This window comes from Mustela nigripes, chromosome 16 (genome assembly GCF_022355385.1).
Source record: "Mustela nigripes isolate SB6536 chromosome 16, MUSNIG.SB6536, whole genome shotgun sequence".
Lineage (NCBI taxonomy): Eukaryota > Metazoa > Chordata > Mammalia > Carnivora > Mustelidae > Mustela > Mustela nigripes.
The window spans coordinates 36,822,665-36,847,733 of NC_081572.1; the positions used below are offsets into that span (position 1 = coordinate 36,822,665).

The window sequence follows — 25,069 nt, forward strand, 5'->3', positions numbered from 1 at the left end:
AGCAGAGAGAATCAATTATCATATGGTTTCACTTATTTGTGGAGCATAACAAATATCATGGAGGACATGGGGAGTTAGAGGGAAGGGGGTTGGGGGAAATTGGAAGGGGAGGTGAATCATGAGAGACTATGGACTCTGAAAAACAATCTGAGGGGTTTGAAGTGGCGTGGGGGTGGGAGGTCGGGGTACCAGGTGGTGGGTGCTAGAGAGGGCACAGATTGCATGGAGCACTAGGTGTGGTGAAAAAATAATGATACTATTATGCTGAAAATAAATAAATTTTTTTAAAAATTTAAAAAAAAAAAGAAATCTATAGCAAGGGGCGCCTGGGTGGCTCAGTCAGTTAAGTGTCTGCCTCATGATCCCAAGGTTCTGGAATTGAGCCCCACAGGCTCCCTGCTCAGTGGGAAGCCTGCTTCTCCCCCTCCCTCTACCTGCCGCTCCCACTTCCTGTGCTCTCACTCTCTCTCAAATAAATAAATAAAATCTTTTTTAAAAAAAGAAGAAATCTATGACAAGACATACCGAAAATGTCCAAATATTTGGAAATAAAAAACGCAGTTCTAAATTGTTCATGTGCCAAAGATGAAATCTCAAGGGAAATAAGAAAACATTTTAAAGTAAATGGCAATGAAAACATACATAAAAAATCGGCATTGTGAAGCTGAAGCAGAACAGAGAAGAAAATGTACAGCTTTATTTTTATTTTTTTTTAAAGATTTTATTTATTTATTTGACAGAGAGAGGAAGAGAGGCAGGCAGAGAGAGAGAGGAGGAAGCAGGCTCCCTGCCGAGCAGAGAGCCTGATGCGGGGCTCGATCCCAACACCCTGAGATCATGACCTGAGCTGAAGGCAGCGGCTTAATCCACTGAGCCACCCAGGCGCCCCGAAAATGTACAGCTTTAAATGTTTCTATGCGAAAAGAGGAAAGGTGTGAAATAATGAATAACGCCCCCACCTCGAGAAGCGAGGAAAGATTGAGCAGATTAAACCCAAAGTAAGTAGAAGGAAGAAAATAATAAGATGGATAAGCAATGCAACAGAAAACAGGCAAAAGAAAAAAGTCAGGAAAGTCCAAAATCAGTCGTTTGGAAAGCTTATTGATGAACCCCTGCTGCCTCTTACACATTTCTCACTGGGCCCCTCACAAAGGTCCTGTTACAGAAGCCTCCCTGTCATGCTCCCAGCCTCTTGCTATGCTTGGTCCAGTCCTCCTGCCACCCGGGGGAGAGAGAGATCCTACAGGACAAGGAGTGGACAGACACACAGACAGGTGGGCCCCGTCAGGTGTGCAGAACATGGAGAGATCCCTGGGGTGTTTCTGCATTGACCCTGGGCCCACAGGGAATCAAGGACGAGCTACCTCTGTGCGGAGAAGAGAAAGGAGGGGAACTCAGCTTCCGTGAGCAAAGAAAAAAGGGCTAGGGAACTTGAGGGCTTGGGGGATATGTGCAGCTCTGAAGGAGATTAGCTCTGAGATCCCCAGAACAGAGAACGGGATGGGGCAGCGAGAGAGAGAATTCCCCACGCATTCTGCTATGAAATTGTTCCTTTTTTGATATACTTCTCCCTCTCACCATGGCTCCTTCCATCTAAGAGACTGGAAAGGTCTGCGCTGACCCCAGCAATGTGTGGGTCCAGGAATCCATCAGCCACTGGAATTCGATCCCTGAGGAGTCTGGAACCAGCCGGGGAAGGGCTACAGATGTGAACAGATTTGGGCAGGAAACTGAGCCAGGAAACAGTCGGAAGCTGCTCCCAGACATACCCTAGGGCTCGGTTTTAAATTTTATTTTAAACTTAGGTGTGCTATGTTATGGTCGTAATTCCTTCCGAATTTCAAATTCTGTTAGTTATTAAATGTTTTGAGAGGTCACGTGGCTCAGTCTTACTGCCCCTTACCTCTCTGCTTTGGTCACTCAGAGGATTTCCAGGGCTGCCATGAGCAGGGTCTAGGCCCACGTTATAAAAAATTCATGAAACCAGCAATACGTGTTGACTAAGGGTACCAAGTTCTAGATTCTAAGTTTGGAATGAATAAAGCTTTCCTTCCTTCCTTCCTTCTTTCCTTCTTCCTGTGTCCTTCCCTCCAAATCTGATTAAATGTTAATTGAGGGGAGCCTGAGTGGCCCAGTCAGTTAAACGTCTGCCTTTGGCTCAGGTCATGATCCCAGAGTCCTGGGATCCAGTCCCCTATCTGGTTCCCTATTGGGGGCAGGGGTTGGGGGGTTGGAACCTGTTCCTTCCTCTCCCTCTGCCTGCCAAGCCCCTGCTTGTGCTTGCTCTCTCTCTCCCTCTCTCTCTGACAAAATCTTTTCAAAAATGTTAAATTTGGAAAGTATCAATATTGGACAGGCTATGGAATATCTGGCAGGCCCCACAGCTGGTGCGAGTGTGAACTGGTCCTATCATTTGGAAAATTACTGTTGCCACTGGGTACAGTAAAAGTGTGCACAGCCAAAGTCCCAGCACCCCGCTCCTGGATGCCTCCTCACAAATACCCTTGCACATGTACACCAGGACACGTAGCAGCCCTGCTGGCTTTAGCAAACACAAAAGGAGGCAAATGAAAACACAGATACACGGTGCATACCCATACATGAAAATGTCCCAGGAGTGAAAATAAACGCACTTGACAGCTACACACAGCAGCGTGGGTGAATCTCAGAAGCATAATGTGGGGAGGAAAAAAAGCCGCTTAAGAATGCGTATAATGATTCTATGCATATAAAGTTCAAAAACAGACAAAACTAAAAATATGTTGTTTAAGATTCAAGGATGCATGGTAAAACCTTAAGAAGAGCCAGAGTGCAGTACAGACACTATTGGGAAAGAATCTCTCAGAGGAAGAAAGACAGCGGGTCCCACGAGATGTCAGGTTGTGTGATGCTTGTTATATTGTGTCTCTTCGTTCTCAATCCATATTTGATGCTACTCAGTCATAAGTAAAAATAATTATAAAAATCAGATTATAGAGGGCACCTGGGTGGCTCCGTGGGTTAAAGCCTCTGCCTTCAGCTCAGGTCATGATCTCAGGGTCCTGGGATTGAGCCCTGCATCGGGCTCTCTGCTTGGTGGTGAGCCTGCTTCCTCCTCTCTCCCTCTCTGCCTGCCTCTCTGCCTACTTGTGATCTCTGTCTGTCAAATATATAAATAAAATCTTTTTTAAAAAATTGGATTATAGAAAAGAACATTTAATTTTTCATTGTATATTGTATATAATAGGTATAATGATCACAGATAGAAAAATGCATGAAAGGTTACACATTAAAGATTAATAGTGGTAAAAAAAGATTAATAGTGGTAAACTGAGTTTTCTCTTTTTTATTTTCTTCAAAATTCAAAATTAAAATAGTTTTAAGCGACACATAGGATTATATAATGAAATGAAGTTGTTCACCATATGTCGAAGCATGGGTTATGAAATTGGTTTGTTCGGTGTGATCTCAGCTAGGGAGAAAGCAGGCAGAGGAAAAAGACAAAGAGGCATCTAAAAATGTGACTATGACGGGGCGCCTGGGTGGCTCAGTCCCTTAAGAAACTGGCTCTTGATTTCCACTGGGGTCGTGATCTCAGGGTTGTGGGATCAACCCCCACATCTGGCTCTGCACTTAGTGGGTTTTCTCCTTGGGACTCTCTCCCTCTGCCCCTCCTCCCATCCCACACATAAGCTCTCATGCTCTGTCTCTGTCTCTCTCTCTCTGAAAATAAATAGATCTTTTTTAAAAATGTGACTGTGGGATCACAGGGGACTTTTGCTTACTTAGTTTTGCTTAATTATTTTCTAAAAGTCTTCATAGTCTTGGTTTTTAAATGATGAATCATGACAAAAGCTTTTGTTTTGTTTTTAAAGATTTATTTATTTATTTGAGAGAGAGTGTAAGCAAGCGAGCAGAGGGAGGGGCAGAGAGAGAGGGAGGGAATCTCAAGCAGACTCCATGCTGAGCACAGAGTGTGACACGGACCTCGATGCCATGACTCTGAGATCATGACCTGAACCGAAACCAAGAGTTGGATGCTCACCAGGCACCCTTGTTTCGTTTTAAGAAAAACCTGTTAAAGGCCCATTGCTTGCTTACATTTGCAGCAGACTCAATGCAACTTGTTCATGGCTTAATCTCTGGTTCCTGGACAGTGCTCAGCTTATAGTATGCATTCAATAATTATTTACAGAATATATGAATGAGTAAATGAATTAATGAATGAACAAAGGATGTTAATGGAGCAGGTGGAAGAGACAAAACAGAACTCTTGGTCTCTGGTTTTTATTTGTCTCTTCTCTGCCCATTACAGTCTAGAAAAGGTATAATTTCCATAAATAAGAAGCCCAAGATGGGTAAGCAGACTATATGCCAGTTCATTCCTTGGCTTGCATGAATTCCTTTCTAGCAGCTCAGACAACATACAGTAGAGACTGATGACCTTTGTGGATTCTTGGGAGGCAGAGAGTTTGTAGACTATTAAAGACCAGCAAATGGCAGCCAACCTTCCCAAAAGGAAGAGGAAAGATGGATGAACTAACTTGTGATCAGCCACTTCTGTATTGGGCAAGATTCTATACCTATGCAATTCTTAAGAAACCATTTGTTAGCAATTTATAAAGGAAATGTTCGGGGCAAGTCAGCATGGGTACAGCTAGGGCAAATCCAGCTGAACCTATCCTACTTCCTTCTCTGGTAGCAATGAACATCTGAGGAAGAGTCGGTTGAAAAGAGCTGCAGACAAAGGTTCTGATTTCCAGCATTCAACAAAAGTGCCGCGGGGACATCTGGGAAAACAGTAACATTTGGGAAACTAACATACAGTCTATCGTGGGCCCTCCGTTATTGTACATTGCCGTGTGTAAAACAGAACAACTTTACCAAAAAGATGAAAACCTTGGAGCCTTAATCCTTCCCAAGCCCCCCTCCCCCAGTCCAGCCCTGCTCCTTTGAATAGGGGAAGCAGTCAGTCAAGCAGGGCTGAAGGTCCAAGAGAGGGGTGCACAATGCTTACCCAGAAACAGACGGCAGATGACTCAGCGTCACCAGGAACTTCATTTCAGAAGTCCAGGAATTGGCATAGAGACCCAAGAAATTGTACGAATCAGCTTCTTCCATCCTCTTGCCCATGCGTATTCCCAACATCCCTCCCCCATCTGATGTTGTGCTAACCGATGGGACAAGCTCCTACTCATTCCATTAGAACAGGGATTTACATTTTCCTTTTTAGGAGGGAAACAACTTTCTTTACAAACAAACTTACCTGGAACCGCGTTCTATAAAACTGATAAAAAAAAAAATACAGATGCTTATATCAAACCCACAATAAGATGGGGCACCTGGGTATCTCAGTGGGTTAAAGCCTCTGCCTTCAGCTGAGGTCATGATCCCAGGGTCCTGGGAGAGACCCCCGCAATCGCAATCGGCGTCTCTGCTCAGCAGGAAGCCTGCTTCCTCCTCTCTCTCTCTGCCTGCCTCTCTGCCTACTTGTGATCTCTCTTTTTAAAAATCTTTCCAAAAAAGAAAAGAAAAGAAAAAACACCACAGTAAGATACCACCCCACCTCCGTTTGTATGGCTACCATCAAAAAACAATACAAAACAATACAAAAATAGAAAATAACAAATATTGGCAAAGGTATAAAGAAATTGGAGGGCTTGTGTGTTGTCATAGAGAATATAAAATGGTACAAAGCCTGTGGAAAACAGTACGGCAGTTCCTCAAAACATGAAGAATGGATTTACTGAAGGATCCAGCAATTCCTCTTCTGGATATATACCCCAAAGAACTGAAAACAGGGTCTCAAAGAACCATGTGTTCACCCATGTTCACAGCAACACGATTCACAATAGCTAAAATGTGGAAGCAGCCCAAGGGTCCTTAAATAGATGAATGGAGAAGCACAATGTGGTAGATCCATACCACGGACATTTATTTGGCCTTAGAAAGAAAATTATGGCACATGCTACAAAATGGATGATCCTTGAGGACACGCTAGGTGAAATAAGCCAGTCACCAGAAATAAATACTGTATGATTCCACTAATATATGAGGTTAGAATAGTCAGAATCATTGAGACAATGTAGAATGGCGATTCCAGGGGCATGGGGAGGGGGAGAGGGAAGTTATTGTTTGATGGGTGCAGAGTTCCGGTTTTGCAAGATAAAAAAAAAAAAAAAAGTTCTGTGCTTGGATGGTGGTGATAATTGCACAATATATGAATGTACCTAATCCCACTGAACTGCACACTTGAAAAATGTTGACAGTGGCAAGTATTACGTTACATATATTTTATAATAAAAAAGTTAAAAAAAATCCGACTGGTGCTTAATCTGATCTCGGCGGGAGTGGAGGTGGGGGACAGCCACATCTGCCTGACCTCTGAGCAGGGTGACCAACTCATCCCTGTGTTAGCACTGAAGTCGCACATCCCAGGTATACCCCTCGTCCCAGGGAAACCAGGATGGCCGGCCACCCTATCTCCCACTCCCATACAGACCATGGTGGTGTCACTGTGCAGGGACCCTGACGCACAGATTTAAGGCTGATGAAATGCAACTGGATTCTGTGGGATGCATTGCCCTGTCCCCAGCTCCCCCAGCCCGACCCAGAAGGAGTTCACCCCTCAGCCTCAGTCCCGGAGGCAGCACTGGCTAGGCAGAGAGCTCTGTGCAGCTTCCTTGATTGTTAAGGATCCCCTCAAGCTCCCTGTTCTGGGCACAGCACAGGGCCTCCAGCTCTCCCTAAATGAGAGGTTCCAGTCCAATCCTGCTGGTGAGGCCCAGACACCCCAGGATCCCCTCCAAATCCAGCTCCCCACTCCCAGCCCCCATCAGGTTTGAGTCTGGGTCTGGTGCTGGAGGTAGACACAGAACAGGGCCCCTAAATCCTCATCCTGGCGGGTCCTGGAATCCCTGAGCCTGAGACTGCCTCCTGGGCCTTTGAACTCATGGTCCACATGGGCTCACCACCAGGGAGGCTTCCCCAGGCTCCCTGGGGAGGAGCAGAAAAGGAGGGCAGTCTCTACTTGTAAAGCCCTTCGCCTCTGGGCTTCCCCCACTACCACCCTAAAGATGCAAGCCAAATGTGAATTCTGGTATCATTTTCTGCCTCTGCTTCCTGAATAAATTGACTCAGTTCTCTTATTTCAGATAAGTCATCAGTCACAATTCCAAAGAAACAAAACTCCCATGCAATCATGGATTTTTCTATCTCATGACTTCCTCACCAGCAACCCCTTATAAAGGAGGGTCGGAGCCCAGATTCCAAAGCACCAGAGAATCCAGGAGTCTTCAGCCCCAACCTGCTCCTGCAGCTGGTCAGCCACCAGCAGAATGAAGGTCATCCTGGCTACCCTGACCTTCTTCCTCATTCTTGCTGCCCTCCACTCTGAGGCCAATGAAGGTGAGACCCATTACCCCTAGTCCTCTGAATAGAGATAGTACAGTGGCTGGAGGAAGGGGAGTGTGGGATGGGGGTGGTCCTAAATAGGCTACCCCTCCAGGTCCCTGCAAGACAGGCAGCATTTTACCAAGGGTCTCCCCCCACTCCTGGTTGGACTCATTTCTGCCTCCTTTGGGGAGAGGAAATCCTGCCTCTGAATACAGCCTCCCTGGCCCTAGGGTACCCAACAGAAAGAAGCTCACCCAGCACCCTCTGGACCCTCTGCTTAGCCCCCTCTTGCAGATACACAGGAGCCCACCCATAAGCACAGGTTGGGACAGAGAAACCTGCAAAGGATCAAACTGTCTCCATGGTGTAGATGGGGTTTTACATGTTTAAAAATCTGTATTTCTTGTTTCTTTTCAACTATGGCAGACCAAGCAGACAGGAGCCCAAGTTCCCACAAGCTTTCACTGGGACTGAGGTGGTGGGTGCCATCCCTTTAGACAGGGGGTGTACTCCCAGGTCTCAGGGGCCCCCACTGCCAGGGCCATGGGTACCTGCTGTCTGTCTGGCCTATGAGGGTCCTGAGCCTGAGACCCCCATATCAGCCTTCCCTCTTTCCCTTTAAGATTTCTCTAGTGTGTCTATGGCATAGAGCTGCTCCCAGCGTTCAGTAAGCTCTTAGTAAATATCTGTGAGGTACTCTGAGCAGCAGCAGTAGGTGACTGAATAGGGCTCAGCTAGACCCCAGGTGTCCTGACTCCCAGCTCACTGCCCTTTCCACCCTAAACAGGCATGGTTGCCTCTCTACAGGGGGCTGCAGCCAGGGGAGAAGGTGGCATTGTGGGTCCCTGGGGCCAGGGTGGGGGGTTGGGAATATTTCCCAGGAAACTTTCTCCAGAGCTGAATTTCAACCAAAACCAGAGAGAGAAATACACTCGGTCCTAGGACTACGATTCGGCATCCAAGCTAGTCCAAGGAATGATGGCTGGTTTTCCAGGAACTGTGACCACAGCTAGCTATAGAGCTCTGTGATGCTTCCCGTCATTCCCGTTATCGTTGTGGGGCTTCTCACCGGCAGGTGGGACAAGGGGTACTTTCTCGAAAGGCTGCTGTGAGGGATGGAGAGAAGCCGTGTCTGGAACTAAGCCAGACTCCAGGCCTATGGCAGAGACTCGGTCAAGGGAAGCTTCTTTTTTTTTTTCTTCTTCAGAGAACAGCAACACAGAATGGAGAAATAGCCAGCTTTACAGTCAGGGAGACATATAGTCAAGCTGAATGCACTCATTCATTCCACAGATATATATGAAAAGCCTACTCCTGCCACCCTTTCAGTAGACAAGCTGGGCTATGGTGAGGGACGGAGTTAGACACTGTCTCTGCTCCCAGAGAGCCTCAGCCTAGAAGCTCTGCCCCGGTCAGCTGATGGGCCTTCCTTGTCTCTTTCAGGCCTCCTGAGCCTCAGGTTTTCCATCTGCTACCCAGGGGTAATGAGGCTCTGATTTGAACAGTCATCAATATGTAAATCAATACACAGTACTTGCCCCGTTGATATTTGCTGTTTTAAGGAGACAGGTTCAGAAAGAGCGGGTGTCCTGTCTGGAGTCACATAGCTTTCAGGAACAGAGACAAGGACAAGTATAGTTTTCCCGCTTTGTAGCCAAGGCTCTGCTCATCAAAACACCACAAGCCTCCCCCATCTGTCATTCTCCGGAGCCCTGTGAAGGAGATCCCTCTCATACGGAGGGGACCAGTCCTGCCCTGCTGTACCCCACCCCGGGCATCCCTTAGCAATTCCATATGGCAACTCCTTCTAAGGAAATTTTGTTTTTCCAAATCCCAAGTCCTAAGAAAACTCAGTTGAGAAACTGGGAAAAGGTGGAAAGGTAGAATTTTCTTGCAGGAATTAAAACTTAACAACCAATACAGAGGTATTATGATTTAAAGGATTCCATCGACATGTAGAGCAAAAGCAAGAAACACACAGCACCTGGTATGTAAGATCAGCATTTCAGGAAACTGGGACAGGAGCATGGAGGGGGTAAGTGACCAGGACCCAACAGCTTGGAATTGTAGCCATGGCACAAGTATGTGTCCATGGCCCTGTCTGCTCTGAGTGAGCGCTAATATGTTTGTATACCTAATACATTAAGCACAAATCATATAAGTGGTGTTTCAAGAAACAACTTTTAAGAGGAAAATACATCCTTCAATGGGCCATTTCAACTGTGATTCCTGCTAGATGTGAATATTCTGTTGTTTAAACAATAATGTTCATTGACATTACCCAGTGTTTGAATAACCACGGCAGGCTCTAGTTCTTTATAAATGCTTTTGCAGAAGAAATACAAAGAGAAAATACGTAAATGTTATAGACTACCAGGATGTGATACCAGAAACGTTTGCTAATTCACAGATAAAATCTAGATAAGCAAAAGCAGTATCAACTTGAACCAAAGTCAGTACGAGCAGACAAGATATGCTCATTGTTAAAAAAGGAAATGAGCTTGTATGAAAGATTATAGACTCTAACACCCAATGGGAAGATACACTTGGACACATATTGAACAATCTGGCCGACAGCCTTGCAGAACAGAAAAAATGTTCTAAGTCTGCAATATTTGTTACAACACAAAGATAAAGGCTACAAATGGGGCAATTAATGTTTTCTGTGTTTCAGAAATTCCCTTATGAATGATAACTTTTAAGTATTTTAAATATTAAACAGCTACAGTATTTTTTCCACTTTTTAAATAATTTTTCTTGGCCATTTATTTAGTATTGATATTCCCTTTTTTCTGTATTTTCTGTTATCAATTGTTATCTGCCAGAAAACACTCCATATGTTATTGAGTATATAATCTCATCATAACACTTAGAGACACCATTTATTACCTTACATTTTTTTTTTTAACACAAAACCCTTGAAACTTTCAGGACAATCCTAACACAGAAAAATGATTCATTGTTTAGCACACAGTCACACATTATTATTTAGAAACATGAAAATAAAATGTTATGGAAAATATACAGCATACCTAAAAATAATACAATGTTATACTGTTAATTATATCTCCATTTTTTAAAAAGAAAACTGAATAATTTATGAGTTGAGCGCTCCCAGGAATTCTGGTTTCTTATTCCCAAATCCTGAAAACTGTCAGAAATTTGAAACACTTCAACCAGAGTCACATCCCAGCCCAAGGGAAGGGTCAGAGAGAAGTCAGGAGGGGTCAGCAGGGGGAGGAAAGAGAGGTTTTAGAGAAGGATAATTTTTTAAAGTAATCTCTACGCACAATGTGAGGCTCAAACTCACAACCCTGAGATCCAAAATCACACGCCCCACTGACGGAGCCAGCCAAGGGCTCCTGGACAAGGGTAATTTAAGAGGGGGAGGAGGAAAAGCTGCCAGTGGAAGGTCAGGCCTGCCTCCCTCCCAGGTTCTCTGGTTTGGTCTCCTCCTCCATACTCCGCGCGATAGAGTTACAGGTTTACACTTCCTTGTGGCAAAGCTCTCAGCAGCATATGGCCCTCTACTTTGCAGAACCAGTGAATAAATTAACCATCATTAAGTGCTGTTTCACCTATGTCTCACGGAAAATCCCACTCCAGTTTGTGGAAAGTTATAATAGAACCAGCAACCAGTGCTCCACCCCAGGGGTCATGTAAGTTTGGCCACACTAGGGGGTGGAGGGGGTACAAATGTGAGAATCAGTAGGGCCTGGGAGGGGGAAGCAGTGGGGTGGGACTAGCTAGGAAGTCGGGGTTGCTCAGGGAGAGGAGCTGAGCAGCAGCCTGGGGACTTCCTTAGCCTGAGCTTGGCCTGCAGGGAGGTCAGGGGAGCTGGTGGTGGGGTCTTCACAGACTCCTTAGAGAGCAACAGAGAGTGGGGGCGTCCTTCTCTGTGTGAGGGCCCCACATCCAGCAGAGAGAGAGGTGGGGAAGCTCTAGCTGGGTAGAGAAAGAGCTGGGCTCCTCGTTGTCTGCTGACTCAGTTTCCCCTCTCTCTCCTTGTTCCACAGCTTCCTTACCCGAAAGGGCCGACAGGTCTGCGCAGACCCCAATGTTGCCTGGGTGCAGGAGCACATGAAACACCTAGACCACAAGTCTCAGAGATCCGAGAGCAGAGGGCCCCACGTGGCTGAGGAAGCTTGAGGAGACGCCATGGAACCCCCTTCTTGCCCAACTCTCTGAGCCCCAGAAGGTCCCTGGCACAAACTGAAGCTCTTTCTTGCTTTTCTGTGCTCCCATTCTCTGACGAGTCCTGCTCTTTCCTGAAGCTTTGCTTTGACACTGCCTTCAGGGACCTGAGGACACTGGGGTCCCCAGACACCTCGGTCTCCCCTTTGCAGGGGAGATTGTTGAAATAAAGCAGCGCGACTGAAAGGAACCTGCGTAATTTGGACTGGTATGCTCACTGACAGCTGGTCATTTCTTTTCTTTTATACACACTTCTACAGTATTGACTCATATTGGGTGCTGTTCTGGCCTCTTCTGTGTGAATTAATTTAAATAGTGGGATGACGGGGGCAGACTTAGGATCAGGAGTATCAAACACAAGTGACCCTTAGTTTGGGGCCTTACATCACGCAATAGTGTGAGAATCCAGAAAAATGACTCCTTTGCATGGAAAGTAGCTCATTGAGGTGTACACATAGTCCATCTCATTACTCCCATCACCCCTACTGGGGGCTGCAGCTCACCCTTCCCTGGAAGCTCTTCCCCACACCTCTGCCATTTAAACATTTACTTCTCGGATCACCCCCTCAAGACCTAGTGTAAGTAACACCTCGTTCTCTGTGCCCAAAGCCACATGCCCCAAACCCTGAGATCCCGCAGTCTCTTCCATTGGTCCCTTGGCCCTCATCCCTGATGCCTGGTGTGGAAGTGACTTTGGACATTTGACCATGCCCCCAGCGCCACTCCAATTAAAGATGGAGCCAGGTACAAGGCAGTCCTTCATAGCGTACAAGGAGGAAAAGGGAGGAAGGAGGAGGTATTCAGCTCCGTTCTGGGGGATGCTGAGGCTGACGCCAGCCTGACCATGCCTCAACAGACACAGACCAGAGAAGGGGCTCAGGGATGCTGGTGTGGTTCAACCCATGTCCCCAGACTCAGGTCTTAGGAAGGGCATACTACAGCTTTCTGCCTCAACTCCTGTGGAAGGATACTGTTGGACACCACAGGTCAGAGATCTATGTATGTCCGTGAGTTCAGTGGTGGGGCATTTACCATCAGGGGCAAAGTTGGGAAACTAACTAACAGTCTGTCTTAGATGTCCTCACATTCCCCCATCAAGGCCCATTTCCTCACTCTCCTGCTCCTCCCTCTTCCAAATTCCAGCCCTTAGAGCCCTAAGACACCTGGGCTTACTCTCACTCAAATCCCATCTGGAAACCAGTTCTCCACACCTCCATTCACACTAAAATATGGCTGTATCTTTGAGAGTGCTCAAATCCCAAAACCAAAGGGCCAAGAATCAGCGAAGGAGGGCCTGGGGTCTCTGGGAAGAATGTGAAAGAGTAGAGGGGTAAATAGAATCCCTCTCTCCAAGCTACTCACAGTCGTACAAGTAAGCACAGCCATCTGGTTCCCGACAAAGTGCAATAGTCTGCCTACCGGAGGGAAGGAAGGAGCTTAGAGAAGCACCTACTATGTGTCAAGAATTGTGCAAAGTGCTCTACATACACAAATCATTTAACCATCCTCACTTCCCTGTGTTGTCAAGCTCATTACTCCTGTTTTGCTATAAAGTCCATTTAGGGCAAAGTCCTCCTAAACCTTCTTGATTCATCCCTCTCTCTAGGTGATCTCAGCCAGACTCATAGCTTCTATATTCCCCTATATGTTGGTAAGTTCCAAATTTATACTTCTCCAGCCCTGGTGTCTCTACTTACGTGTCTAATAGCTTCTCAAAATTAGCTGGTCCATACTGAACTCCTGAATGTCCCCAAATCTGCTCCTCCTTTGTCTTTCTGTCTCAGTAAACAGTAGCAACATCCTTCATGGTTCTGAACAAAATTCTGTAGTCATCCGAAATTCTGCTCCTTTATCCCCGCACACCCCACCTATCTGGTACTTCCTATATCCAAAACCCGAGCCCTCTCTGCCATCTCTGCTCTTACTCTGCCACCATCTTTCCCCAAGATGACCAAAGTAGCCTTTTAAGAGTCTCCCTGCTTGTAATCTCAACAGAACAGCCAATGATCCTTTCAAAAATAAGTCAGATCATTCCATTCTCCTGTTCAAACTGACACCCACAATGATTTCCTATCTCAGAGTCAAAGTCAAATTCCTTACAGTAACTACAAGGTCCTGCGTGATTTGCCCACCAGCCCTATACCGCCTGACCTCATCTCTTACTTTCTCCCTAGTTTCCTCCACTCACCTTCAATGCCTTCCATGTGGTTCCTCAAACACAACAGGCAGGATCTACCCCCAGGGTTTTGTGCCTGTTCCTCTGCTGAAATCCTCCTCCTCCACATCTGGTCAGCTTCCTTTAGGTCATGCTCAAATGCCACCATATCAGGAAAGCCTGCCTTCAACATCCTATAATATATAACATTTCTGTGTGCACATGCGCGCGCACACACACACACACATGCACACACACACACACACATTCCTTATCCTCCTTCCCCACTTGTCATTACTTCTGTAGTGCCTGCCAGATTGTATTATATTACATATTTACTTATTTATGTTTATCTGTCTCCTTGTAATTAGAGTGTAAGCTTCGTGAAAGCAGAGATTTTTTTTTTTAATATATATTCACTGCTCTACACTCAGTGCCTAGAGAGGACCTGGTACAGAGCAGACACTGTTGAATGGATAGATGGATGAATGGATGAATGGAAGAATGGATGGATGGATGGATGGATGGATGGATGGATGGATGGAATCACTTAGGCTCAGAAACAAGCCTACAGAAAAGAGGGTTTCCAGTAGAGAATTTTTGGAACAACTCCATCTTGAAGAGCACTTCTTCCCAGTGAGGAGATAACCACTAATGACCTTCACAGAAGAGGTTCTAAAAGTAGAGCACAATGACACTTCATTCTCACTGTCATTGCTGAAATGGATACTGAGTGTCCTGGGAATGTGAAACTGTAATTGCCATGGGATGTGTTCCTTCCTCAAGTTTCTCTCCTCAGGAAATAGAATCTCCACTCTCAAAGCTACTTAAGCTGAAAACAGTAAGTCATCCTTAAAGCTTCTCGCCCTCATCACAGACGCTCCATCCAATCCATCAACAAATCCTTTCCCTCTGTCAAAATCCCTCTCTAATGCACCTATGTTGGCTCCTCCACCACCAACCCAACCCAAGCCCCCATCAACATGACCTCATGATGGGTCTCAGAAGCAGATGAGGGTTTGGAAGGTATAAGAATCAATCAGGCATCTGAGAAGGGGGCCAGCCAGGAAAATCATGAAAATTCAGAATGCAATTGTACAAAATAAGTGGCTAAAGAAAGTCAGCCATCACCTTAGCAGGGGGTGCAGAATTCCATCCACACAGATCATAGAAAAGAATTACAAGAAGATCTAAAGGACTGACATACAGGCATTGAAGCATCTTCAGTGCCAGAGAGGATGGTAATAGATGTCCTAAAGAATGAAAGAAATGACAAAATCTGGCCTAGCCATGAAAATTGTTTGCTACACCCTTGGTGAAGATACTGGCTTCTGTCTACACAAGTAACATAGAAGAATCCTTTGAAGGTATATTTAGAACTTAGCCACCAACCCATTTTATAGGAAGTAAAATCCAAGTCTCCTGCTGTCATCTCAACTATGAAAATAGAGTCCCACGGACCCAGTCATGGTGGAGCAGAGTCACCCGTAAGGTGTGCAGGCCCAGGTCTCAAGTCCCATTTGGCCAATAAGCAACACCTCCGCTGCAGGGATGGTGACCTGGGGAAGACCATCAGTAAATGGCCTAATAATCTCAATGTGTTTATGATGATAATGCTGTACCCTAGTGGGTGAGCCACAGAATGGTTATAATTAAACATAGATAGGAAGCTGTAAATCAAGCACAAAATATTAATACTCAATCCTTCAAAGATTCATAATATGTTTGTAATCACTGGAATCATCCGTATTATTTGGAAGTTCAAGTGTTTATATTTTTAATAGGGCTTATTCAAGTCCACAACAGATTACCCTTGTGGCTGCCATATCAAGTGTGTAATTAAGTAATTTATTTTGTACTTGAGATTTTGAGTTGAGAGATGAAAGAGGATTTGGCTAAGTTAGCAGAGAATATGGGAATGTTTAACACAACTTTTTTTTAAAAGATCTTATTTATTTGACAGAGAGAGAAATCATGAGTAGGCAGAGAGGCAGGCAGAGAGAGAGGAGGAAGCAACCTCCCTGCTGAGCAGAGAGCCCGATGTGGGGCTCAATCCCAGGACCCTGGGATCATGACGTGAGCCAAAGACAAAGGCTTAACCCACTGAGCCACCCAGGCGCCCCTGTCTAACACAACTTGATTTTCCTATATTTGTAAGCTTAATTTGTTGTATTTACAGGAGTGAAGTACTTTGGAAGGTTCTGAGTGTTATCTCAGGCATGTAGAGTACTTCTAGAAATTTAATATATTAAATTAATAAAAGCAGCTTAAATTGTCTACAAAAACTTAATCAACAAAGTAGATAGATGGGATTGATTACTTAAGGGCAGTATTTCCTACTTCATTAAGCATTAAGTAAGGACCTCTTAAATTTTGCTAACTTTATAAGTAGGATGAGTGAAGCAAAAAAGCTGATGGGAAACTAATCTTTTAATTTGTTGTGCTGCTGGACTAACATTCATTACAAATAGAAGGAGGGGCTTCTGGGTTGCTGTTGGTTAGTCCAACTCTTGATTTTGCCTCAGGTCATGATCTTGGGATCGCGGGCTCAAGCCCGTGTTGGGCTCTGCACTCAACATGGGGTCTGCTGGAGAGCTTCACCTCCCTCTTCCTCTGCCTCTCCCCCCACTCATGCATGGGTGCACTCTTTCTCTAAAACAAATAAATAATCTTAAAAATAAATAAGTAAGGGCACCTGGGTGGCTCAGTGGGTTCAGCCTCTGCCTTCGCCTCAAGTCATGATCTCAGGGTCCTGGGATCAAGCCCCACGTCGAGGCTGTCTGCTCAGCAGGGAGTCTGCTTCCTTTTCTCTCTCTGCTTGCCTCTCTGCCTACTTGCGATCTCTGTCTGTCAAATAAATAAATAAAATCTTAAAAAATAAATAAAAGTAAGTAAATAAGTAAATAAAAATCAAAGGAACTTCAAATGGCTTCCTACACAGAACTTCAGCTCCAGACATGAACAACTCGCACCAACGAAAGTCATCCCCATCTCTCACCCTGATGACAATAACCTTGCCATCAAGGCTTGGGCTCTGCGTTTCCATTCTTTCCCCCTCCTCTCCATTCTCCACTGCAGCCACCTGAAAACCCTCCAAGAGCTTCCCATGATAACTAGAATGAAATCCCAAAATCCTTACATGTCTTGCCAGATGTCCCTATAACAGGGCCCCTGCCTTTTTGCTGAGATCATCCTGCACCACATTCTACCTTGTCTCAGTGCTTCAGCCACATGGATTTTCTTTTGTTACCTCAAAGGCGTGCTGCTCATTTCTGCCTCAGGGCCTTTGCATATGTTACTCCCTCTCCTAGGGTTTCCATTTCACCCACCCTTAGCTGACCAATTCCCACTCATCCTTTAGGTCTCAGTTAGCCAGTCCTTCCTTAGGGTGGACTTGCATTAAGAGCATAAGTTCATTAAGAGCATAAGTTTGACCTGCAGCCATCCTGGTTCATAAAATCCTATAACTAATCCGTCATAGCTCTTATCATATTTTTAATTACATACTTATTATACATGATTATTTCTTGAATGTTTTTCTTCCTCACAAAACTCTCAGTTCCATGACATCAGGTAGTACTGGATGGGTGAATTAGGAGTGGCAAACCCTTTGCTGATGGCCTAGTAAGCATCTCTCCACCCCAAACTTTACTCTAAAAAATGAGCTGGATTCTACCAGGATTCTGCCTAGGGATCAGGGGCCAAATCCAGCCTGCTGCTTGTTTTTGCAAATAAAGTTTTATTGGAACACCAACCTGCCTATATATTTACATATTGCTTATGGCTGCTTTTGCTGTACAAGTACAGAGCTGGACAGATGTGACAGAGGCTTTGTGTGGCCCACAAAACTTGAAACATTTACTTTCTAGGATAATATGATACCTATGCCAGTCACCTTTAAGCTCCAGATGTTTTTCTCCCCAGCAAGACCAGTCCAGACAGCTCCCATGCCCAGCTGGTTCTCCATGCCCCCTCCTAACTTCCCTATAAATTGGTGGAGAAGCTCAGCAGCAGAATAGCTCTTCAGGAACACTCCCCAGGGTGCATCCAATGGTGACTGGTCCAAAAATGCTTCTCCATGAGACAAAGAGGGATGGGGTGGGGGGGCTGCTGCTGTAAGTTTTTCCTCCATAAGCCTATTGCTATCCAATATGTCTTCCCACCCTCTTAACTCAACAACTACTAAGAAAGGAAGAAATGAGTAAGTAGGTTCTAGGACTTTACCAGTGACTCATCAAATGAGGACTGATTGGGATTGCATTGAGGGTTTGGACTTCTTCTTGCATTATGGAAGTTAATACATTGGTATTTTTTTTTTTTTTGAGAAAAGCAGTACAAACTGAATTTCCCATTCTTATTTTCTTTTGCTATGAGTTTATTTCATTACTTGTAGAGATAGGTAATTATTTGCTTTTTCTGATATTTTTAATAGGCTCTTATTAACTGGACAGGAATCTGGGCTCAAAGATCTCTTTACAAAGAGAAAGAACACTTGGAGCCAAGTTGGAAATTAACAGCATATTCAGCTCAACGTGGCAGGTAGAACTCCTAACTTTAGAATGCCTCCTGCCCAAACCCACTAAAATAATAATTTTGAAGAAACCAAAGAGGAATTCATGGCAGGAAGATCAATAGTCTAGAGTTTTCATTGAATTTCTGGAAGATGCAAAACAAACAGAATGCTATAAACAGATCAAACATAGCAGAGGAGGCCAGAATCCGGGGCAGCCACAGGAGGAATCAGCAGTGGAGGCTCTGGGCTCTGAGTGGTGGATAGGGATGGCAGGAGTGGGTTGTGGGTGGGAGTTCTGAAGATGTGTCTCGAAGCAGCTATAGGCAGATGCCTTTGTCCTACCCATTCCCAGCAGTGTCAAGATAAAAACCCACCCCAAATTTAAAATAAGCAAACAAGATTTTACTCAAGACTGTGGCAATAGGGAAGAGAGAATAAGCTCAACCCTACTGAAGCAAAATGCAGGGGGACTTTTAAATGCTAGAGTGAGCTAAGAAAAGTACCAAAGGTTCTATAGGATATGCCCAGGACACCAAGTGATTCCTGAGTTTGTAAACATGCTTTTCTGTGATTAGGCCATCTGCATTTGCTGATTGGCAGCTATTAAAGCTAGGCTCCCTCTGCCCCACAGAGACTGGGATGTAAGGGTGCGGTCTTCCTTGATGATAACATTGCAAATGAATGGCTTCTAGGTCCTTGAGACTTGGTCCTACCAGGTCCCTCCTGGGTAGTAAAACTGGCAAGGGTCTGGGAGATTTTTATCTATTTCAAAGGGGCAGAGAAAGACTTTACAATTTCAAGTTTTCTAAAGAAAATGCTCGAAGAAGGGGAGGCCAGGGATTATAAGCAGAAAGAACCCCCAGATTTGGTAAAGCTGAAGGACACATTTACGGTCACCTCAGTCACAGACCAGAGTTTATCCATAAGAATTATACTAAATTGTACTGAAGGGAGAGTATGGGCTCGCAGAGGGGTTGATAACCTAGTAAAGCCCCCACACTGTAGTTTGGGAAGGTCCCATTCTTCCCCCACCTGCCAGCTAATGTGACCCACTGAGGTACATTCAGCACTCAGTTGGCCCTCCCATTTGGAGGAGAACCCTACTAGGACAGCAGACCTACCTATTTCTGAGCAGAGGCAGGCCCATGCCGGATTAGTCAACCTGCCCAACCTGCCCTTCCAAATATGAACAAAAAAATGAGTATTCACAGACACGGAGGGAGCAGCATCTTTACACAGCCCCTGAGAGCCCGTGCATTTTGGCACCTGTCTTCCATACCAGGGTTTCTGCAGCCTCTCTGCTCCTCGCTCTCTGTGATCTAACCACGGGACCTTCCTCTGTGTTCCTCAAACACAAGTTCTTTCTGGACTGAAGGTCTTCACAAATGTTACTTCTCCACTAAATCTCCCTTCCCTCCAGTCTACACCTAGTTGATAAGAAACCACCTGAGTGGTCTCATCAGGGGAACCCTCACTGACATCTCCAACCCATCAAAGTCTCCTTTCGTACCCTCTCACCACCAGGACCAGGGGACATGCTTTGCGGGGACCAGCAGAAAATGAAAACTCAGGACTCCTTGTCCAACAGTGACTAAGAAGACAACAACGAAGCACTTAATCAAGCACAGGGCACTTCTGACCACAGGACTCTATAACTACACAGACCGCATACCAACCCTGCTTACAGGATGACCTGAGTTTCCTTTATAGCATATATAATAATTTGCAATGAAAGACTGTGTGGTTATGCATAAAGTCTATCTCCCCCTGCTTTTACAATCCACCAGTGTAGATAGCATTGTGTAACACTGCCAAACCCCCTCCTCCCAGCCCACATTGCTGGGCACTATATCAACAGCATTGTGGGTTCAGAGTACACACCTGTGGAGTGTCTGAATGGCTGAGAGTACACGAGTCAGGGAGTCCATAAATGAGGCAGGGGCTGATGAACACATTACCCCATCATTCCCAAGGAGACATCACCAGAGATAATCTTCTGAACAAATGGGATGTCTGTTTGGGCCTCACACTAGTGTTGCTGGCCTCTGGGCAGGGATCAACCCAAACAACACAGCTAAAGCAATGCTTGGTACATATTTTCCTTGGTTCTTCCTTGAGATCATCTTTCCTTAGTATTACTTAAGTATACTTTCCTTAGTATTTCACACTTAGTATTAAACTAAGTGTGAAAAGGGAGTTGATTTCACTCATATATTTACTGAAATTGTATTAATCTGTAGAGAAATTTTGAAACAAAATACCAAAAGTGAACAAAAGACAACTTTGGAAAGTATATTGGCACTTAAGGGATTTCGATGGCCCAGAGGATTATCTCTGCATCTAAACCCCTGAGAAACTCTTCCAAAGGTCCCAGAGCACGCTTGTGCCAGGAGAGTCATCAAATGTGGTTTGAGATGGTAAAAAATTAGAAACTACCAGGAGAACAGAAAAGTGTACGCACCCACAGGAAAGTGGGCAGGTATCCAAATCAGTACACTGGATTTCTACTGAGCCGCTGCTGAGTTGTTTTAAAGGAGACAGAGGTGGATGCCTGGGTGGCTCAGCCGGTTAAGAGCCTGCCTTTGGCTCAGGTCGTGATCCCAGGGTCCTGGGATTGAGCTCCGCATCAGGGTCCTAGCTCTGCAGGGAGCCTGCTTGCCTGCTTCTCCCTCTGCCTGCCCCTCCCCCAGCTTGTGTTTGCTCTTGCGCTCTCGCTCTCTCTCTGGCAAGTAAATAAATACAGTCTTTTTAAAAATAAAATAAAAAATAAATATAAAAGGGGACAGAAAGAGCAAGTTATCACACTTCACCATCTACGTACATTAAAAAATCACACAAAGCATTATCGAGTGTTCAAGAATACATGTCTAAACAAAGGTGTATATTGGGGCGCCTGGGTGGCTCAGTGGGTTAAAGCCTCTGCCTTCAGCTCAGGTCATGATCTCAGGGTCCTGGGATTGAGCCCCGCATCGGGCTCTCTGCTCAGTGGGGAGCCTGCTTCTCCCTCTCTCTCTGCCTGCTTCTCTGCCTACTTGTGATCTCTGTCTGTCAAATTAATAAATAAAATCTTAAAAAAAAATGCTGTTTAAAAAAAATAATAATAAAAAATAAATAAACAAAGGTGTACATTGAATACATCAGAGTGAGAGCCCATGGGGGAAGGAGAGTGGGCACAGACCATAGGATAGAGGAGGGAAACTATAAAATTCCATAATGACCTGGACTCGCTGATGCTGGTGAGGCATCATGAGCTGAAGGGCAGGATTAACTCGGGGTTAACCTCTGATGTTTAAGGAGGAAGGAAGGAAAAGAAGACGGGAGGGAGGGAAGGAGGAAGAAAGGGAGGAAATTCAGTATCTACTTTTCTTGTGAGTGCTCTGTCCTAAGCTGCTTTGACATCTCCAAGGCAGTGGTGACAGGCAAGCTGCTGTCTGCCGGCCTCTAATAATGTCTAAGGAACAAGCTCCTTGGGTACTAGTCTTCATCCCTCCTAGCTGAGGGGTCCAGAGTCACAAAGGGGCAGCCACAGCGGGGAGGTGACCTGGCCAGGAATGTTTGGTGCTGTCACATGATGCTCAACAAGACACAGGGAATGTAGGATGGTGCCCTGTGTCTGTGTCAAGGAGAAAAGGAATGAGCACAAGGACTGGGGGAAAAGCAAGAGAGGAGGCCGTGACATTGGACTGCTCTTTACCTCTTAAAAAAAAAACCACTTCTGGTTGGAAAAGCAGGAAAAGCACCAGGTGATGGTATTAAGAAGGCCACCAGTGAGCGAGCGAGGACCACATTAAGGCACTGTGAAAGCTATTTTAATTTGATCACTTCAACAATTTGCCAAAACAGCAAACATTATCCCATGTAGAGGCAAGGAAACTGAGATTCAGAGAGTTTAAGTGACTTGCCCTATGCCACCCAGCTAGTAATGTCAATGGAGAAATTCAAATAACAAGGTAAGGAGCCAGGCACCGTGGCTTGTCATTTTAACTACACCACTTTTTTTTTTTTTCCTTTTTGGGTCAGGAGCAAGTTAATCTCCCAAACTTGCAGTCTTCTTCCCTATAAAATGTGACAGTACCAGACCCAAAGAGTTGTAATGATGTCATCTGTCCCTCACTGTGGATATGGCAGAGACTCAAGGACGTTTTGTAGATTCCAACCCCAACTAAAATTAAACCAGGCACAGGGACTTCTCTCTGTGTGTCCAGATGGTACATACTCTTTCCAGCTCTGGGGTGGGGTAGCTGTTCTATAATAGGGTCTTCCTCTCCCTGAGTCCTGCCTGGCTGAGGGCCCGGATCATAAAATCCAACTTCATGCCTCCTCTCTAGACCCTGGGGTTTGGCTTTCACTCTATAGCATTGCAAAAAGCAGAAGCAATAAGCAATTAAGTGTCTTGAGGTTTAGTAATTTTAACTGGAAGGGCGTGTTACCAAGAGTTCAGAGAAAAAGAATTCCTGGGCAGGGATGGAGCTGGATGAGTCAGAGACACTGCGCTGTTCCTCTTTGAGCCTCCAGAGGTCCAAAGACAGAAAGTGCTGTGGCAGATATTGGGGGAAGGGACGGCACAGTAAGAAAAAGTTTGGTGGGAAGCGAACAGGTTGGCTTGAGGCTCTTTAGGTGGTGCTAAGGTCCGGGTGGAGCCCCAAAGAAGGGTCTTGGGGACCTTGAAGGGGCTTCTGTGTCCAGCGTGTGTCCAGGAGCAGTCCTGGAGGGGACACCTGCTGGCCATTCCCAGGAAGAGGCAGCTGTCCCATGATGTACACAGATTAGAGCCCCTGTGTGTCATGGATACCTTGAATGGGAGCAATTTGGGGGAGCAAATCACACAGCAGACTCCTGCTCGGTCTTGAATTCTGGGGGCTGGTTTGTCCTCTGCTCCTGGATAAAACTCACAGCAGTCCCCACGATTTTCCTATTGCTCAAATAATACCAACCATTCTGCAGTCACTTAAGTCACAAAACACAGTATCAATATAAATAAATGAATGACATCTACAATCCCGTGGGGAAGTTCCACTCTGATGTGGCCTCAGTGACTCTCTTGGGCCCCTTGCAAGCAGAATGCCTGCAGTCAGGGATGGAGGGCTTTCCCCACCCAGTTCTTGGACTTCCCCTGCCCTTGCATTTCTGACCCTTTTGGGATTGGGGTGCTGGAAGATAGAAAAGGTGAGGCCTCGTATAGTCCCATGTATATCAGATGCCCAGAAGAGGTAAATCCACAGAGACGGAAAATAGATTCGTGGTTGCCAAGAACGGTGGGGAGGGGAAATGAAGGTGAGTGCTAAGAGGTACAGGGCTTCTTTTAGGGTAGAAAGGACCCATGACCTGCCAGTAATGGTATAACGATGACTTTAGGGGCTCCTGGGTGGCTCAGTCAGTTGGGCAGCTGACTTGATTTAGGCTCAGGTCATGATCCCAGAGTCATGGGATCAGTTCCCCCATTAGGCTCTACACTCTGGGATTCTCTCTCCTGCTCTGTCCCTCCCCCAGTTTGCACTCTTAATTAATTAATTAATTTAAGTTAAATTAGATTAATTAAAATATTTTTAAAATATTTTTAAAAGATCATTTCAAGTGAAAACATCTCAGATGTTGAGTCATCTGGTTGAAGCCCCTCTTTCCAACATTAGGTGTAGAGAAAAAACATCCCCAGCCTTTCCTATGAGAAGCAGAATTTTTGGCATTACCATAGCCTCTCCAAAACCTTCTTCCCTAATATCCCACTCCCTTCCACCTTTAATAACTTCAATGTGAGTTCAAGGGTTAAAAAATCACAAGCAGCCTTCTTTGTGAATCTGCATCAAGGTGGCATCACACCCAGATGAGTGGTATTTACCATCTTTTTTCATATCTTTTAGAAAGGGAAGGGAAGTTGTCACTCTGGTAATGGGAAAAGTTGGGAAATCAGTAGAATCTGTCTCTGTGTCCTGCAGCTTCCCCATTTAGCCCTCTTTAGGGCATTCCCACAGCCTCTGTCCTTAATTGCTCAGTGTGCCTTAATTCCTCAGGTGCCATCCTAAAATTAGCTCTCTGCCACTCTTTTCATACTAAAGTGTGAATGACTAACCAAGGCTTTAACAGGTTTTGAAAGGCCAAAACCAGAAATCAGGAATCAGACATGAGTTGGGGAACAGCAGGTGGTTTCTGGAATTTGGGGTCACTCAAGCCTTCCAGGAAGGATGGAACAGGGACATGGTCTCTTGCCTCTCCCTGGTATTCTTGGTGCCAAGCAGAAGGCCAGACACATAGTAGGCACTTAGTTAGTACATATTATAAAGATAAACAGAAGGATGAATGGATGGATGAGTGGGTGGGTGAATACCCTAAGAGGAAGATCCCACTAATTTCTCTTTTTGCCTCAGGCTCCAGTATGGTATAGCATAGTACTGTTGCTAATCCTGTCTTTATTTAAGATTTTGATTTCTTATTCACTGTGGATTTTTTTTTGGCATTTTTAAAAAGATTTATTTATCTGAGCAAGAGAGAGAGAGAGAACAAGAGGGAAGGGGAGAAGGAGAGGGAAAGAGTCTTGAGCAGACTCTGCACTGAGCACAGAGCCAGAAGTTGAACTTGATCTCACAACCCTAAAATCCTGACCTGAGCCAAAACCACGAGTTAGATGCCCAACTGATTGAACCAGCCCCAGCATTAATTTTGAGGTTTAAAATATTTTATTAGAATATTATTGATCTTAACTTATCAAGCTTTTTGGTGCCCCCTTAAGTTTTGTACCCAAAACCAGTGCCTCATGCACCACACCCTCGTTCCAGTCCAGCCCACAGTAAGGAATTAATAAATGGTAACTATTGTTAAAGTTATTACTGTTGTATAGA

General features: G+C 45.2%; 2 protein-coding genes across 2 annotated transcripts in view; one reads left to right on the forward strand and one right to left on the reverse strand.

Annotated features, from left to right (window-relative positions):
• LOC132003486 (C-C motif chemokine 3-like) overlaps positions 1-25,069 on the reverse strand; it is an 80,336-nt gene that overhangs the window by 18,005 nt on the left and 37,262 nt on the right. The gene's annotated exons all lie outside the window — the stretch shown is intronic.
• Positions 7,233-11,758, forward strand: LOC132003519 (regakine-1-like). Its single transcript, XM_059379043.1, has 3 exons — positions 7,233-7,386; positions 10,913-11,033; positions 11,391-11,758. Exons 1-3 carry the CDS (start codon positions 7,317-7,319, stop codon positions 11,521-11,523), a joined length of 324 nt encoding a protein of 107 aa, XP_059235026.1. The 5' UTR covers positions 7,233-7,316; the 3' UTR covers positions 11,524-11,758.